At 40.6% G+C, this 18103-nt stretch overlaps 1 protein-coding gene across 4 annotated transcripts in view; it reads right to left on the bottom strand.

Moving 5' to 3' along the window:
- hdac5 (histone deacetylase 5) overlaps positions 1-18103 on the bottom strand; it is a 117173-nt gene that overhangs the window by 22172 nt on the left and 76898 nt on the right. For all 4 annotated transcript variants that reach the window (XM_038307864.1, XM_038307863.1, XM_038307862.1 and 1 more), the window contains 5 exons: positions 17300-17411; positions 10226-10336; positions 9954-10147; positions 9770-9885; positions 9478-9673 (listed from right to left, as the gene is read on the bottom strand). In XM_038307864.1, coding sequence (XP_038163792.1) covers positions 9478-9673; positions 9770-9885; positions 9954-10147; positions 10226-10336; positions 17300-17411 — 729 coding nt within the window. The remainder of the gene's footprint in view (positions 1-9477; positions 9674-9769; positions 9886-9953; positions 10148-10225; positions 10337-17299; positions 17412-18103) is intronic.

The following is an 18103-nucleotide window of genomic DNA, read 5'->3' as shown; positions in this document are numbered from 1 at the left end:
TCGTAAATATTCAGCAGAAACATATCTTAAGTACGCTACTTAAAAAAAGGCTATTTAATCTTTTACTTTATTCCTTTATAAATGTGTTTGCAAAAATAATGCATTTAAAATTAACATAATGCATTTGTTCATAAGATGTGAGCATATCACCAAACAAAATGACTGGACTCTTTTATTAAGCAAAGGGAGATGTCTTTCAAGGGCTTCAGCCCTTGGCATATTTAGTGTCCGCATACGCACTAGAAAATCAAAACAATTCAGTAGGCCACACAAGTGCAAAGTTTGATATGTTTTATTTTGTCAAACTTGCAATAATGGTCAAAAATGAATTTATATAGGTTGACTGACAGAGGGAGCTGACGGAGTGTGTTGAAGAATTATGGACAGGGCGCTTTGAAGCATCTGGTTCAAAAACGCATTATCAACCTTTGGTAGAAATCCATCCATCCTTCCATTTTCTGTACACCCTGTCCCTTAGTGGGGTCGGGAGGTGCTGGTGCGGGGTCCACCCTAGACAGGTGGCCAGTCTGTCCAGACCTTTGGTAGAAATGGCGCCTTTAATTCCAATTTGCAGTACAGAACAGAGAAAACTACAGAGTTGTCATTGTTGTGTTAATCTGTTTATAGTCTAAAAAGAGGAGCCAGCAGTTTATTTGAGGAAATAAAGATGCAGAAGTTAATTAGTTGGTTAATTAGTGGTTGTGCAGCAGTCCACTGCACGACCAATGCGGCCGCCGCTGCTAAGAATTAGAATTAATTCTCCCTGTGGTTAACTAACGATCAGGAGCGTGGCAGGTATAACATCTGTCCATTTCGGCGAATCAAAACCATGCAAAAAATAAAAAATCCTCGTAAAACGCACGCCCAGACCGGGCTAATTTCAACACAAGTTGTGTTAGGTGACTGTTACTCACACTGACGTTTCTCTTTTAAAAAAATCTGAGTAAGTCCTGCTGCTGTTTCAGCCTTTTAGTTGGTGGTGGCATTGTACTGAAATGAGATATAAAAAAAAATATATAAAAAAAACATTTTGGCTAGCGTGGCAAACGTCTAGAGAAAGTTAGCAGTTAAATATTGGATGAGTGATCAGCCCAAGACTACGGAAGAGGATTAGGGCCACTGGAAAAAAAAATGTTAAATGATTTTTACATTTTATTTCAGTTTAATACGGGAAAAAGTCAGAATTCTGACTTTTATTTTCAGAATTAAGACTTTTTTTTTCTCAGAATTCTGACTTTTTTTCTCAGAATTTTGGATCTTAATGTAGATGGGCACCATGAAGGCAGAGATGTGGAGCACTCAGCTTCACTGACATACAGGTGCTGGTCATAAAATTAGAATATCATGAAAAAGTAGATTGATTTCAGTAATTCCATTTAAAAAGTGAAACTTGTATATTATATTCATACATTACATACAAACTCATATATTTCAGATGTTTATTTTGTTTAATTTTGATGATTACAAATGACAACAAATGAAAATCTCAAATTCATCATATCAGAAAATTAGAATATTACTGAAGACCAATAAAAACAAAGGATTTATAGAAATGTTGGCCAACTGAAAAGTATGAACATGAAAAGTATGAGCATGTACAGCTCTCAGTATTTAGTTGGGCCTCCTTTGGCCTGTATTACTGCAGCAATGCGGCGTGGCATGGAGTCGATCAGTCTGTGGCACTGCTCAGGTGTTATGATAGCCCAGGTTGCTCTAATAGTGGCTTTTAGCTCTTCTGAATTGTTGGGTCTGGTGTATTGCATCTTCTTCTTCACAATACCCCATAGATTTTCTATGGGGTTAAGGTCAGGAGAGTTTGCTGGCCAATTAAGAACAGGGATACCATGGTCCTTCAACCAGGTACTGGTAGCTTTGGCACTGTGTGCAGGTGCCAAGTCCTGTTGGAAAATGAAATCTGCATCTCCAAAAAGTTGGTCAGATGCAGGAAGCATGAAGTGCTCTAAAACTTCCTGGTATGTGGCTGTGTTGACCCTGGACCTCAGAAAACACAATGGACCAACACCAGCAGATGACATGGCACCCCAAACCATCACTGACTGTGGAAACTTTACACTGGACTTCAAGCAACGTGGATGAAGTGCCTCTCTTCTTTTCCTCCAGACTCTGGGACCTTGATTTCCAAAGGAAATGCAAAATTTACTTTCATCAGAGAACATGACTTTGGACCACACACCAGCAGTCCAGTCCTGTTTCTCTTTAGCCCAGGCAAGACACTTCTGACGCTGTCTGTGGTTCAAGAGTGGCTTGACACAAGGAATGCGACAGCAGAAACCCATGTCTTTCATACGTCTGTGTGTGGTGGTTCTTGAAGCACTCACTCCAGCTGCAGTCCACTCTTTGTGAATCTCCCCCACATTTTTGAAGGGGTTTTGTTTCACAATCCTCTCCAGGGTGCGGTTATCTCTCTTGCTTGTACACTTTTTTCGACCACATCTTTTCCTTCCCTTCGCCTCTCTATTAATGTGCTTGGACACTGAGCTCTGTGAACAGCCAGCCTCTTTAGCGATGACCTTTTGTGTCTTGCCCTCCTTGTGCAAGGTGTCGATGGTCGTCTTTTGGACAACTGTCAAGTCAGCAGTCTTCCCCATGATTGTGTAGCCTATAGAACTAGACTGAAAGACCATTTAAAGGCTTTTGCAGGTGGTTTGAGTTAATTAGCTGATTAGAGTGTGGCACCAGGGGCCATCAATTTTGAACCTTTTCACAATATTCTAATTTTCTGATATGATGAATTTGAGATTTTCATTTGTTGTCATTTGTAATCATCAAAATTAAACAAAATAAACATCTGAAATATATGAGTTTGTATGTAATGTATGAATATAATATACAAGTTTCACTTTTTAAATGGAATTACTGAAATCAATCTACTTTTTCATGATATTCTAATTTTATGACCAGCACCTGTAGATGTGAGTTGTTTGAGAGCCAGTGACACATTGGTGGAAAATGACAGAATTAGGCAACTTTTTACGTGCCCGAGGGGTCCCCCCATTAATGGAGGAGCAAGGTCATTAAAACAAGAGAGCTAGTCTCTAAAAGAGACATGGCTATGGCTTGATGCTAACATGTTTGTTGTTAAACATACTTTTGTTATATTACATTTGTGTTGTGTTTTCCAAATAGTATAGAAAATTAATGGTGGGTTTATAATGTTTACCTTTTATGAGCAGGACAGGAAGCAGAGAAGTGTAGCATTACCTCCAACTAGTTAAACTCATAATTATGAAGTTATTCAACAAATTCCTCAAGTAAAAAAGTGCAACTTTTATTTATTTATTTTTTTTTTTTTTACCAGATTTGTTGATTAATTTCAGAATTATGTATTCCTTCCAAATTTCCAAATCTGAAGAATTTTTTAAACCAATATCTACATTATTTAACATTTAGTTTGTTTTAGCAGTACTTCCTGTTATATTTCTTTATACGTATATTTTACATTTTCTTGCACAGCAAGCTCAGCAGATTTGAAATTGTGTGCTTGTGTAAACACAAGTAGTCAATCTTTACTCTAAACATATATTCTGGTTATTTTTTAGTTAGACCTTCTTGTTTTTATATATCTGTATAGTACCGACGCCCCCCCCCCCCCCCCCCCCCCCCCCCCCACCAAAAAAAAATGTAAATTGATTAGAAACATTAATCATCTGTCAGATTTCTGAGAAAAAAGTCAGAATTCTGAGATTAAAGTCAGAAATCTGAGAAAAAAGTCAGAATTCTGAGATTAAAGTCAGAAATCTGAGAAAAAAGTCAGAATTCTGAGATTAAAGTCAGAATTCTGAGAAAAGTCAGAATTCTGACTTTTTCCCCCATGTTAAACTAAAAAAAATTAAAAATCAGTTAACCTTTTTTTTCAGTGGCCCTAATCCTCTTCCTACAAGACTAAGATGCCTAAACCAAAAAGATTCAGTTTCTATATATGAAAATGAACTGACAACAAGACGTTATAAATAAGCAATATTCATAGCAGCATTCCCGACAGACCATTTTACCTCATTCACAAGTTTCTGACTTTCTGTATCGCTGTTTCCCTCTGAGTGCTCAAACACTCAACAGTTCACAGAGGGGAGGGGGAGTACAGTGACGTAACGCTATGCTGCGCCTTCAAAATAAAAGCACGATAGTTAAAAAATTGTCAAAATCTAATATTTTGCGGTACAATTTTTGGGGGGGACATATCCACCTGGCTTTTATATTGGGAGGGACATGTCCCCCCCGTCCCCCCCGCTTCCTACGCCGCTGCCTCCTGCCTTGTTCCATTGCCAAAGATGACTCAGTGAATAATGAAAATTAGGAAAGTCCCAGAGAGGCTTCTGTTGGTTCTCCTCACCAAGAAACAAACTAGACCGGAGACACAACCGTTTAGAAATCTACAAGAAGGAACAGAGCAGACTACTTCCTAAGGAAGCTTAGATCCTTTGGAGTTTACAAGAAGATGCTACTTATCTTCTATAAGTCTATTGTGGACAGTCTTATCTCTTCCTCCATCATCTACTAGGGTAACAGAGCAAATTACCTTAAAAAACATTAACAGGCTAATTAAAAAGACCAGTTCTGTTCAAGGAACTCCTCTAGAAGCTCAGGAGATGATTTCACATAGAATAATTATTCATAAAGTCAAGAAGCTCATGGACAACTGTGAGCATTCTCTTGAGAAGATTTATAAGCAGCAAGATGTCCTCAGTCAGAGGCTTCTCAAGATCCGGTGCAAGCCAGACTGATACAGAAAATTCTTCCTGCCTGCAGCTATCAACACATAGAACACCTGGTAAAAACAACCAATGAGTAACTGCAACATTTACCTTTGGGATTAGTAAAGTATTTTTTTATTTAATTTTATTGAATCTTTAAGTTAAAGTTAGATGTTCCCAGACATTTAGCAGGAATCGTTTCCTGCTTTTCTCTTAAATTAAAGTAAGAAAAGAAACATCCAATATTAGTCTCAAGTAAAACCTAATAGGAGGAGCTCAAACTCTTTTTATTAGTTTTATATTTATTGTTGGGATCTGGAGGTTTGTCCACTTTCTCCACCAGAGGGCGCACGAGATCTCCTGGAGCATGAGCCGACCGCACCACCTGTCTCTCATCTGCTCATCAGGAGATCCGTACTTAAGGAGGCGGAGAGCTTCACTCCAGTGCCAGTGTTTTGCCAGTAACGGTTAGCATGCCTGAGCCAACCTGCCTGTCTGTGATCTCTGACTTTCTGTGAACCAAACCTGATCCCGTTTTTCTCCTCTCTGCCTCCCAGGTTGATCCTGCCTGAATACCTGAAACTCTGGAGAGTTTCTCTGCCGGTGATCTGTCTGCTCATTCTCAGTAGGACTCTGGAGAGCAGCCTCAGTCAAGTACCTGCCTGCCCGCTCTCAGAAGATTACTGGAAGGAAAACTCAATCAGTGATCTGCCTGAACTCAGTAAGCTCTGCCTCCGCCTCTGCCCTCAGCCAGCCGACAACCTCTGGACCGTCAAGGTTCCCCCCCTCTGCAGCTCTGCTCCATTTCCGAACAGGTACAGACCTGAACACTCACAACCAGCAAAAGACCTGGACCTCCACTAATCTCTCTGTCCTCCTCAGCAGTGAACCCACTCGTGACCAGTCAAGCCCCCTCTTGGATCTGAACATACTTGGTACATTTATTATTAATAAATCTTTGAACTTTTTCATCTGCCTCCGAGTGTTCTGCATGTGGGTTAGACACATTAATCCGAACATTCTTACTCAGTGTGAGGGATTGCTGAAGAGTCAACAGCACAATGTAAGCCAGTATCTGCTGTCGCCTCATGTTCATCCAGGAGAGAATCCTGCAAAGTCAATGACTGGATGTAATCAGCTTCAGATGCAATCAGACCATTTAGATCAGTGCATGCCTGAAGTACTAAAAAATCTGGCAAAAACGCAGGAATATGTTGGGTAACTTATGGGTACGTTTTGTTATGAGCACACTGAAGCACGCTGGCACACGTCGACATATGGCGAGAACATGAAGAAGCTTTTAGCATTTTCTAAATTTCCCAATGTATGCCATATTACATGTTATTTATCTGATTGTTGACATACGTTAAGTGTAAGTTACTCATAAGTCGTGGTGTCTAGCTTATTCAAAACCTATGAGTAACTTGTGCACAACTTATCAAAAGCTTATCTTCAACACATACAGCTACTGTATAATTCCACATTGGCAGTGTTTTAATTAGGGGTGGGTATTGGCAAAGAAGTCACGATTCGATTCGAATCACGATTTACATGCCACGATGCGATTCTATCACAATGCATCCTGATACTTGAAATATTGCGATGCATTGCTATATTTTCACTGAACACTGTAAGAAAAAGATACAGCCCTTACCAGTGGCTGACTGGCTGGGTGTGATCTGGATAGTGTCTTCAATTGATACATAACTGAAAGCAACTGAATTCATACATAGCTGCAATTATTGAAATGACTTTTGGAGGTGTTGGCATGAAAACAAATACTGGACACAAATATTACTATTACTGGTGTGGACACGCTGACAAAAAGATCTTAGGATTCATCAAACTTAAAATAACAAAATAAGGATAATCAGTGCCGTTTACATGGCCTCAGTGGTCCTTTAAACCAATGAAACGAAAACATTCAAAAGTATGACATTTCCCCTTTTGCAAATTACGTGCATCATATCAATGTTGTTATTACCTTCTTTGTTTTTAAAGCCAGAATGCATCCAAGCATCTGACTTGAAATGTGATGGAGCCGGGGGGCGAATTTTCATAGTGTCCTCCATGTTTTATTTCGTATGACTCGGCGTCAACACATCCGCAGCGACATCTGCTGGACTGGAAGTTGTATTCCACTTGGTTTGGCTGATGTGCGCCAACCATTAATGTATTTTATTATTTTATTTTAGTTTTTTTTTTATAATCGATTCTTGCCTTCAAGAATCGATGCAGTAGATCGCAAAAATTAGAATTGCGATTGCATGATGATTATTTTGCACACCCTTAGTTTTAATATAAGAGGGGGTTCACAGGAAGAAACAATGAGTTCTCCTCCATACATCATCCCCATTATAGGGTGAGCCAGAAGGTGAGTGTGAAGGATCCTCCCTGCGTTCATGCCCACGGCCAACAAACCTTCTAGCATACATGATGCTGAATCTGCTGTGACTGAAAACAACTCTTTCTTTTTTATTTCTATTAGGGATGCACAATATAATCAGTCCCCTATCGGTATCGGCCTTAAAACTGAATATCGGACATCGGCCACCCCACCGATATTTAACCCGATATTTGATCAGCTTCTGAGTTTCTAAAGTCAAAAAAATACTACTTCTTCTTCTTCCTCAAAAACTTCTTTTTTACAGACTTAAAAACTTCTAAAGACGAGGGAAAAAATATTGATACATTTAAATATCACAATATCTTCATATGCTGATATATTGCCATTTAAAAACACCATATCAATCTCTTTTACTAATTAAATATTGCTATATGTCATCGTTATGCTACGAAATCCCCCGAAAATTCACGAAATTTTGCCATATTTTTATATGTTGATATATTGACGCAGTATCGATCTATTTTACTAACAAAATCTCACAAGAATTTCCAAATATCACGAGAGTTTGTAACAGAACGATGAAATTTCACGAGATTTTGAAAGTAAAATAGATCGATACCACGTTTTTAAAAATCTATTTGATATCAGCATATGAAAATATATTTGAGTATATTATTTTTCAAAGTGTCAGAAATGGATAACAAAACTGCTATTTTCAATTACTACTTATTTTTGTCCAGCTTTAACATCGGTATCGGTTATGGGCTTCATGAGTTTTAAAATATCGGCATATCGGATATCGGCCAAAATCCCAATGTCGTGCATCCCTACTTTCTATGTATTTTTTTTTTGGGCGGGCAGCAAATAGCAGCTAGTTTAATACCGAGATCAAAGACATCTTTTTATTCAGACTGGGCGCCTTCGGGCGCATTGCTTCTCCCTTCAGGAGCAGCAATGCGCCTGAGGGGAGCAGCTTTAACTGATGCTGCAGTGCATTATACATAAGATTAGCTGCCGCTGGACATTGACTTGTTATGAATACGGTATGTTTACGCCCAAAATACATAGAAATTTCAGCATATGCCAGTGTTTTAGGAGATTCTGGGATGTAGGGCAGACGCTGTCCAAATCGGCAAGGTAAGACAGGGCCCTTAGATAGTAAACTTTTTGAATTGTCTCTTTGAGCTGCCTTAAGATGACGAGTTGTGAATTGGCGCTATAAAAATGAAATAAACTGAATTTCATTGAATTAAAAAAAAAATTTATTTATTGAAACTTGTGTTGTTTGAGTGTGTCACCATACCACACTGAACAATCCAAATCACATTTACTCAGCTGTTAATAGGGCTCACATATCATTAGCAATGTGATCCAAGTAAGCAGGGAGCAGCTCTGTATAGAAGCAGGCATCACATATTGTACTTTCAACTCACTAAACCTTAATAAAGAGGAAATATTTAAAGAGACATAAAGAGTTTTTTGTGTTAGAGCAGCTGTGCAGAGCCTTCCTCAGGTTTATGTTGAGGTAGGGGCGGATAATTATTAGCTTAAGTCAGAAACACAACATGGCGACAACTGAAATAGGACAACAACAAAAAATCAGTCAGAGGGAAAAAACATCAAGACATCAGCTGATGATGCATTTGAGTGATTCAACCATCTTTGTGATAATGTTTCATAAAAATGATGACCTTGGTTTTAGACTGAAAAGTTATCAAACATTTCATTTCATTAACCCTCAATGCTATATTGCTACTGCACTGGTCCATAAATGATGGATTCAATGTTGGATGAGAAAAATCCTATAGTGTAGAAGTGGCTTAATTTACCAAATTAACTTTAACTACTTCATTATACGTTGGTGAAATTATTTAATTTTTTGCAACAGTGAACTATGGACATGACCAAGCTCATTTTCGTCTGTGTAAAATTAACATTGAGCTTGTTTTTTTTAATTATGAACTGGAACAAAAATGTCTGTACCGCTGCAGTGCTTTTCAATTTTTTTCTTCTTTTCTATTTTAATTTTCTGTCCTGTTTTCATTAAATTTTATTCATTTCAGTATTTTAACTGTGAAGGAAGGAAGGAAGGAAGGAAGGAAGGAAGGAAGGAAGGAAGGAAGGAAGGAAGGAAGGAAGGAAGGAAGGAAGGAAGGAAGGAAGGAAGGAAGGAAGGAAGGAAGGAAGGAAGGAAGGAAGGAAGGAAGATGTATGATATTATCATACATATTAATACAATACATAGAAATATTAATATTTGGAATCTAATATCTTTCATTTTTAACCAGACATTGAATATCACTGAATGAAATTCCAGAACTTTTCCAAAAATTTTCCAGATTGTTTCAAATCCTGAATATCCAGGTGTTTGTAATGAATAGTTTTGATACTGTAGAAAGGCAGTATTTTCACACCAACCTGCATGTAGCTGCCCCTTTCCTCTTCCTCGCTCTCTCTTAGCTGGATGACATCATCATCTTCCTCATCTTCATCCAGCTCACTCTCCGTGCTGTCGCCTTTTACATGCATTATCCTGGGCTCCTCCTCCCCCTTTATGTGCACACCTATTCGCTCAGATGAATGGCTGCTGTCATCTGATCCCTCCTTCTGCAGCCTGAACAACAGAAAAAAACACATCAGAGTCTTCTAATTTGAACAGAAACATCGGTAACCTGGATTTATGTTTGGAAGTAAAGAGCTTTTACTAAACCTGTGTTGCCCCGCCCCTTCGTCTTCCTGCATGTCATTGTTCTCTGTTAGCTCCTCCTCTATCTCCTCAGGGTGAGTGGGTGGTGGTCTAGGGAGGTCCCCCCCTTTTGATAACATCTACATACCAAATGCAGTGTTACTGTACAGACCTATGACAGCTGAGGAAGATTGTGAACTGGTTATACCTTGTAGTGTTTCTCAAGGAAGTGCTGGTGCTGCTGTTGGACTACCAGCTGCTGCAGGGCCTGGGGTGACTGGGGTAAAGGAGCACTTTGTGTGCGAGCCAATGGTCGATGCCGGGGCAGCTTGGTGATGGGCCGCATTCCAGTGCTGACGCCTCTTTCTGCAGTAACCAGTGGTGATTGATTGTACATGGGCCCTGATTGGATGGAACAGTACTCAGTAATGACTGTATTGTTATTGTGACAATGTTAGGGTAGTTTTTAATTTGTTTTACCGAGCATAGCTGTTTGTTGTCGGGCCTGCTCCAGCAGCAGGACATGTTGCAGCAATGAGGAATGGGCTGAATGAGAGTTGGGGGGCGGAGTCTCCACATCATGAGCAGCACCTGTAAAGGAATCAAAAGACACCTGTCCACCAAAAGTATCCCTGGAATGTTTTGAGATTTTGTCACATTACAAGAAACTGAACTCTAGCCTAGTAGCTTGGCCTCGTCTGTTCCTATTTGGCTGTGACTCCATCCTGGAGAGAAATATCAGCTGTGCTGCTGTCATCTATGTGGTGTAATTTGTTATAAAAAGTTTTGTTTTATTGTGAAGGGCCGACAGGAAGCACTTAGGTACTTCTGGGTGGTGGTGGTGAGAAGCTAAATAAAAGAGACATAGTTGTTCTATGAAGAGTGGCCTGAATTCCTTTGAAAACCGCGAGCACGACATGGTGTAAGAGGTGGGGAGGATTGCCTGAAAGTAATATTATCGGAGAGTGACATTCACCATTCAGCCTCCAGAAGCATTTGATTTCGCAAAGCCACAGGAATGGGAAAAGTGGATACGCAGGTTTGAAAGATTCAGACTGGCTAGCAACCTACATCTTAACTCAGAGGCTAATCAAGTTAAGACACTCATATATTGTAGGGGAGATGAAGCAGCGACATTCTGCAAGGCCAGGTATTATCAGATGCCCAAAGACACCAATACCAAGCAGTGAGAGACATTTTGGATGCATATTTTGTGCCCAGAAAAAATATTATTTATGAGAGAGTCAGATTTAACCAGAGAGTGCAGCAGGTTAATGAGACTGTTCACTCGTTTGTCACTGCGCTTTATGCCTTGGCTGAAAACTGCAACTACAGTGCACGATGAGTAAATAAGAGATCGCCTCGTTGTGGGATTGAGAGACACCAGCCTGGCAGAGAGACTTCAAATGGATAAGGATTTGACGCTTGAGAAAGCAGTGAATAAAGCCCGCTAGTATGAAATCATAAAAAGGCAACAGACAGACATCAGGGGGGAAAATAAAGTGGAAATGGACGCTGTTTTGGCAAAACACAAAAAGCAGAAACATCCTTCCTACAAACCCCAAATTCAACCAAAGTACACTACAAAAGCAAGAACACCAAGTGAGAGATCATGCTACAGGTGTGGTAGCTCATGGAAAAGGACAATGCCCAGCAAAAGATGTGAATTGTTATACATGTGGTAAAAGAGGACATTACAGTAAAGTGTGTAAATCTGTAAAATCTGTACATGTGATAGAAACTGATGGCTGTAATGACACACTCATGTTCCTTGGTTCTGGGTCTGACCCCTGGTATGCAGACATTACTATCTGAAATCACAAAGTTAGATGTAAGATAGACACTGGAGCTGATGTATCAGTTATTCCATCCCAGACACACTTCCACACTAACCCAAAAAGGAGAGAGCTGTGTAAACCAGATAGAACTTTTAAAGGACAACTACCCCAAATTGTGTCAGGGTTTAGGGGCAATACAGCAACCGTACACCATTAAGTTGAAACCTGATGCTGTACCTTTTTTGCTGGCCACACCCAGACGAGTCCCCATCCCTTTGTCAGGAAGAGTGAAACAGGAACTGGGGAAGATGGAGTCAATGGGAGTCATCAGCAGAGTTGAAGAGCCAATGGAATGGTGTTCAGGTATGGTCCCAGTGCCAACTAAAATTGGATCAGTGCGCATTTGTGTGGACCTCACTCATCTTAATGAAGCAGTGTGCCGGGAAAAATACATCCTGCCCTCGGTTGAACAAACACTTGGATCCCTGGCTGGAGCAAAAGTTTTATGTAAGCTCGATGCAAACAGAGGCATTTGAAAGGTTCCACTGTCATCAGAGTTAGCAAACTACACAACATTTATCACGCCTTTTGGACGCTACCATTTTAACAGACTTCCTTTTGGGATTCCCTCAGCCCCAGAACATTTTCAGTGTAGAATGTCAGTAATCCTAAATGGACTGCAAGGTGTGGTTTGTCACATGGACGACATTCTGATTTGGGGACAATCCGTGCTTAAGAAGGTGCAAGAGGCTGGAGTCACGTTAAACATGGATAACTGAACAAACAGGAAGTAAAATTCGTAGGACACATCTTGCCTGCAGATGAAGTTCGACCCGACCCAGACAAAACAAAAGCTGTAAAAGGAATGGAGGAACCAACTAATGTCAGTGAACTTCGCAGTTTCCTTGGGATGGTTAATAATTTGGGCAGATTCATTCCAGGACTGGTAGACAAAGATAAGCCCCTGTGTGATCTCCTGTCAAAGAAAAATCTATGGGTTTGGAGCTGTGCACAACAAAAAGCGTTCAATCAACTGTAAAATGATCTGACGTCGACACCAGTCCTCAGACTTTATGACCCAAATAAAGAGTTGAAACTGTCAGCAGATGCCTCATCCTATGGTATGGGAGCCGTTCTATTTCAAAAGGAGGAGGAGAAGTGGAGACGTGTAGCATACGCATCACCCTCCCTAACAGAAACTGAACAGAGATGGGCGCAGGTGGAGAAGCAGGTGCTTGAGCTAACGTGGAGATGTGAAAGATTTAAATACTTTCTTATTGGGAGACAGTTCTCCTTAGAAACGTACCATAAGCCACTTATCAGCCTGCTAGGACAACAAGCACTTACAGAGCTTCCTCCCAGGATCCAGCGGTTTTGACTTAGGCTTATGAGGTATAGCTACTCTATCACCCACACTCCAGGTAAAGCTCTCCTTACAGCAGACACATTTTCACACGCACCCGTTAACCAAGATCCAGATCCTAGAGCTAACATTTATGTGGATGAAATCATCAGAAGCCTACCTGCTAGCTCAGCATACATCACACAGCTGAAAGAAGAGCTTATAACAGACAGTAAATGTTCAGAGGTTATCTCATATTTTCAGAAAGATTGGCCAGACTACAGCTTTCTTTTTGGCCCTATAAAAACATATTGGCCACATAGAGACTCTAACTGTTCTGGATGGACTGTTATTGAAAGCCACCACACTTGTTATTCCAACCACTATGCGGAATTCTGTCTTTGTCGCCCTACATGAGGCACATCAGGGAATGTCCAGATGCAGAGAACGCGCCAGAGAGACAGTGTGGTGGCCTGGTCTGAGTGGTCAAATCAACAAACTTGTGAAAACTGCTCGGTATGCATAAAAGACTGTGCCAACCCTGTGGAGCCTTTAATGCCTAGTGAGCTCCCGGAGAGACCCTGGCAGAAAGTCGGAACAGATCTTTTCACCTGAAATGGCAGTAATTATTTACTTCTGGTGGACTACTACTCCAGGTTTGTGGAGATAGCTAAGCTCACTCCTACGAGATCAGAGGATGTCATCGTGCACCTGAAGTCGATCTTTTCCAGACATGGAATTCCTGAGCTTTTCTACAGTGACAACGGTCCTCAGTTCTCTAGCCAGCAGTTCAAAGACTTTTCAGCAGCCTATGGGTTCAGATATATAACCAGCAGCCCAAGGTTTGCTCAAAGTAACGGCAAGGCTGAACGGAATGTCCAAACTGTAAAAAGGCTATTAAAAAAAAGCAAAATACCCCTATCTTGCACTTTTGACCTATCGTGCAACCCCATTGGCAAATGGATATAGCCCAGCTCAATTACTAATGGGACGGAGACTTCGCACCGCTGTACCAAAACTTCCCTCCTTGCCCTTTCCCAGTTTGCCACACAAGAATGCGGTGGAGTCAAGAGAGAGAGAGAGAGAGAGAGAGAGAGAGAGAGAGAGAGAGAGAGAGGGGGGAGAACAAAGGTCAGCTAAGTATTCAACAGAAGACATCAGGTTCGAGACACCAAAATCAAAGGGATTGTCATCTCACGTCACTCCAAGCCCCGTTAATATGTGGTGGGGAGCCCTTCTGGTGCCATCAGGAGGAACAGACATCACCTATTGCCACTATTTACGTCACACCAAAGGAACAATTACCCAGTACACCAACAAGTCCTACAAAGGACACCTCGTCCACACCAAACCAGTCTGAGAATGAAAGTCAGAAGTCAAGGACAGTTTTCATAGCTCCTGTCAGAACAAGATCAAGAGAAACAAAAGAAGTTCAGCGCATATAAGAGAAGAAATTTGATGTTATAAAGTTGATTTGTGTGAGTGTTCACATAGTGCATTGTTTTCTAAGAAAGGGGGATGTGGTGTAATTTCTTCTAAACAGTTTTGTTTTATTGTTAATGGCCAACAGGAAGGACTTAGGTACTTCCGGGTGGGGGTAGCGAGAAGCTAAATAAAAGGAGACAAAGTTTTTCTACGAAGAGTGGCCTGAATTCCTTTGAAAACTGCTAACACGACATGGTGTCAGAAGTCGTGAGGATTGTCTGAAAGTAATGAACTGGATTTGCCTTCTTCATCCTCTGACATGGGAGCTGGCTCAGAGCTTGTCTGCCTGGCTCTGTGTTTCCTGGACGGAGCTACCTGTGGAGCTGGTTGCCTTTTGTTTCTCTGCTTCTGTCTCCTTTAACCCCACTTGGCCTTGGCAGATGGGCGCTCACACTGAGCCTGGTTCTGCTGGAGGTTTATTTCTGTTAAAAGGGAGTTTTTCCTCTCCAAAAGCTTGCTTAGTGTCCGAATTTTAGGTTCACTTATTGGGTTATCCGATAATCCGAGGACCAACCACCGATGCCGCCGGGTCCTTGGTCCTGGGATTATTGGATGTGAGTGTTTTGAAGGTGCATCCGCGTATTTTTGGCTCATCTCTACAGAGTCTGTGTGGTATGAGTGGGGGGCACTAAGGTGGGAAGGCATGACTAAGACTGTGAGTTTATTTTGTTTGTTTTTGTTTTTTCAGGTTGGGGTCTGAACTGCTCCCTCTCCCAAGCACATCTCCAGTCTACTCCAAATGCGGAGCCCATTCCCCTGTCCTGTTCTCTCTCTGCTGGCTGGCGCCTGGGCTTGCAGGTACACTGGTGGAGCTTGGGGTTTGGGGGTGGATGCCCGGGTGGCTACTGGCTTATTCCTGGTGGCTTTTCCACAGGGCCTGGCCGGCCAGGGGCCGGCAGGGGCTCTCGCCGGCGGGTGGGGCACCACTGGGGCCTCGAATCCCTGGGGCCCATGGCCGGATTCACTTCGGGGTTGCTGGCTGCCGGTGGAGCCTGTGGACTCGTCGCCGTGGCTCCCGGGGGTTCCGGCATTGTGGCGGCTGGGGGACTTCCTCAGGGCTGTCTCTCCTCCTCCCTTGGTGGGGGTCGGATCTCCTGGGTTGGCCCCTCCTTGGCGCCTTCTCTCTTGGGGTCCCTGTGGGCGTCTGGGGTCCCCCGGCACTGGACTCAGTGCTCTGGAGGGGTACCTCTTCTGCTTTTCACAACCACTATTGAGCGTTTTTTCATTGTATAAACTTTACATGCACAAGTGCACTCTCACAAACAACTACAGGTGCTTGGTTCCCGGTTCTTAGAGATTCACTTCCATACAGAAAGCCCATATTCTTATCTTCAGGTAACACAGAATACATGTCAGATTAAATAATACCACTTATATTTCAGCGATAGTATCTAGGTGTTACTTAATTGTATGCCTTGTACCATGTCCGTTGGTTGTGCCATTATTTTTACATCTCTTTGCAGGTGATGAAGCAGACTGGAAATGTTTTATCACTATCTCTCTTTTATTTCCTCTTTCTTTCATCTTTTCTCCTTTTTTGTCTGTTTTTCCTTTCCTGTTCTACTTACATTGCGTTGTCCAATTAATCTGTAAAACTCCCTGCATAATAATAATAAAGCAATTTATATGTATAAAACAAGCGGAACACTATGTCGATAGCCGTACTGCTCCACTTGTGAAAGTAAAATCTGTTGGGCTCTTTTTGGCATCAAGACAATTATTCTTATTGCCACATTGCCAGACAGGACACTGTTACTAAAAAAATTAAAAAGAATACGGAATTAATATGTAACCAGTTAAAAACTGAGCAACAACCAGGCTCATTATGTGCATACATACTCAAACATCAGGGAGTTTATGACAGAGAACATTTAACCCAAACTGATTGTTTTAGACTGTGGACGTAAGACACAGTTTCCAGAAAGAATCCAAGCATGCACAAAGAGAGCAGGCAAACTTTAAGCACAAAGACAAACTGAGGAGTTTGTTTTACCAACTGCAGCTTGAAAATGATAAATGGCTTTTAAGATAATTTACAAATAATGTAAACGTGAAAAGTATGATGTGCTTTTGTCCTCAGTTCTGATCTGTTTTTAGCTAGAAGCTCCATAATTGACAATCTAACTTAATAATATCATATTTTTATGGCAAAATGAGTCGCACTCTATCTACTAAACCTTTCTTCTTCTCTTGCCTGTATAACCTGCAACTTTAAGCAGCAATATATTTCATGTAAATATAAATATATAATATATATATATATATATATATATATATATATATATATATATATATATATATATATATATATATATATATAGTATTTATATATAATATATAAATATAACTATGTGTGATAACCTGCTCTGTTGAATTAGTCGTCTATTACACCTTAAGCCGAGCATACATTGTGCGATATTTTCAATCTTTGCACGCAGATACAACTTAAACTGTATGATGAAATCGCAGGGTTTAGAACTTCACAGCTTACCAAAATATTTACAAAAACGGCAGTTCAGGGGGCTTTTGTAAAGCACTGTAGATGCTAATCGAATGTTTAAATGGTGCATTAATCTTGGTGCTCGTCTGCCTGGCCGTGTGTTTCCTGGACGGGGCCGCCTTTTACAGCTGCTTTTTCTATGTCTGCTTCTGTCTCCTTGAACCCCAGCCGGCCTCGGCAGATGGCCGCTCACACTGAGCCTAGTTCTGCTGGAGGTTTCTTCCTGTTAAAAGGGAGTTTTTCCTCTCCACTGTCGCTACAAGCATGCTTAGTGTGAGGGATTGTATTTGAGTCAATGAGTCAATGCAATCAACTGGTTTTCCTTAGATAGAAAACTTTGTATCAATTTGACTGTATGATCTGGTTGAACTGTAAAGTGCCTTGAGATGACATGTGTTGTGAATTTGGCGCTATATAAATAAACTGAATTGAACTGAATTGAATCTTACCTGCAGGTATGGAAGAAGTTGAGAGGAACTTTCCCGTAAGAGCTCCGCCCCCTCGTAAGGACTGGATGGCCTGATGTTCTGCCTCTTGCTGATTGGTCAGCTTCTGAGGCGCCTGTGAATGGAAGGTGTCTTTGATGTTAAATTAAGGACCAGGTATAGAAAAGAAAACAAAATAAAGCTTAAGTAACAAATACGCTAGAAAGCAGGTGCCTGTTAAATGTCAGCCAGCTAATCAACAATGTATCACAAACACACAGAAATCTATAAGGTGACGTCTACAATAAAAAAACTGGTATATACATTGTTCTTATATGAAAGAAAGAAAGAAATGGCCTTTATATTGAAATCATCTTCAAAACTATTTTATTTTCCTCTCCCAGGTGGAGAGACAAACTACTTACATTCAAAGCACAGCCATTTTTATAATTTTTATATTACTGTTCATACAGGTACGTATATATGTATATATACACATATAATTCAATTATATACATATGTATATATGTATATTTACACATATATGTATATATATATATATATATATATATATATATATATATATATATATATATATATATATATATATATATATATATATATATATATATATATATACACATATATGTACACATATACATATATATGTATATATATGTATATACACATATAAGTGTCCTTTTGTTTAAAGCAATGTCGATCCAAAGAATCTGCCCAAAAATGGCAGCACATATCGGTGATTGGTTACACTGATGTCAAAATAATGGTTGTTGGCATGGGCCTTGGAAATCCCTTTGAAAAGACTGG

Source organism: Cyprinodon tularosa, unplaced genomic scaffold (assembly GCF_016077235.1).
Source record: "Cyprinodon tularosa strain WSP-4 unplaced genomic scaffold, ASM1607723v1 ctg622, whole genome shotgun sequence".
In the NCBI taxonomy this organism is placed as follows: domain Eukaryota; kingdom Metazoa; phylum Chordata; class Actinopteri; order Cyprinodontiformes; family Cyprinodontidae; genus Cyprinodon; species Cyprinodon tularosa.
The sequence above is the reverse complement of the archived record's forward strand: the minus strand, read 5'-3'. Positions and strand labels throughout refer to the sequence as shown.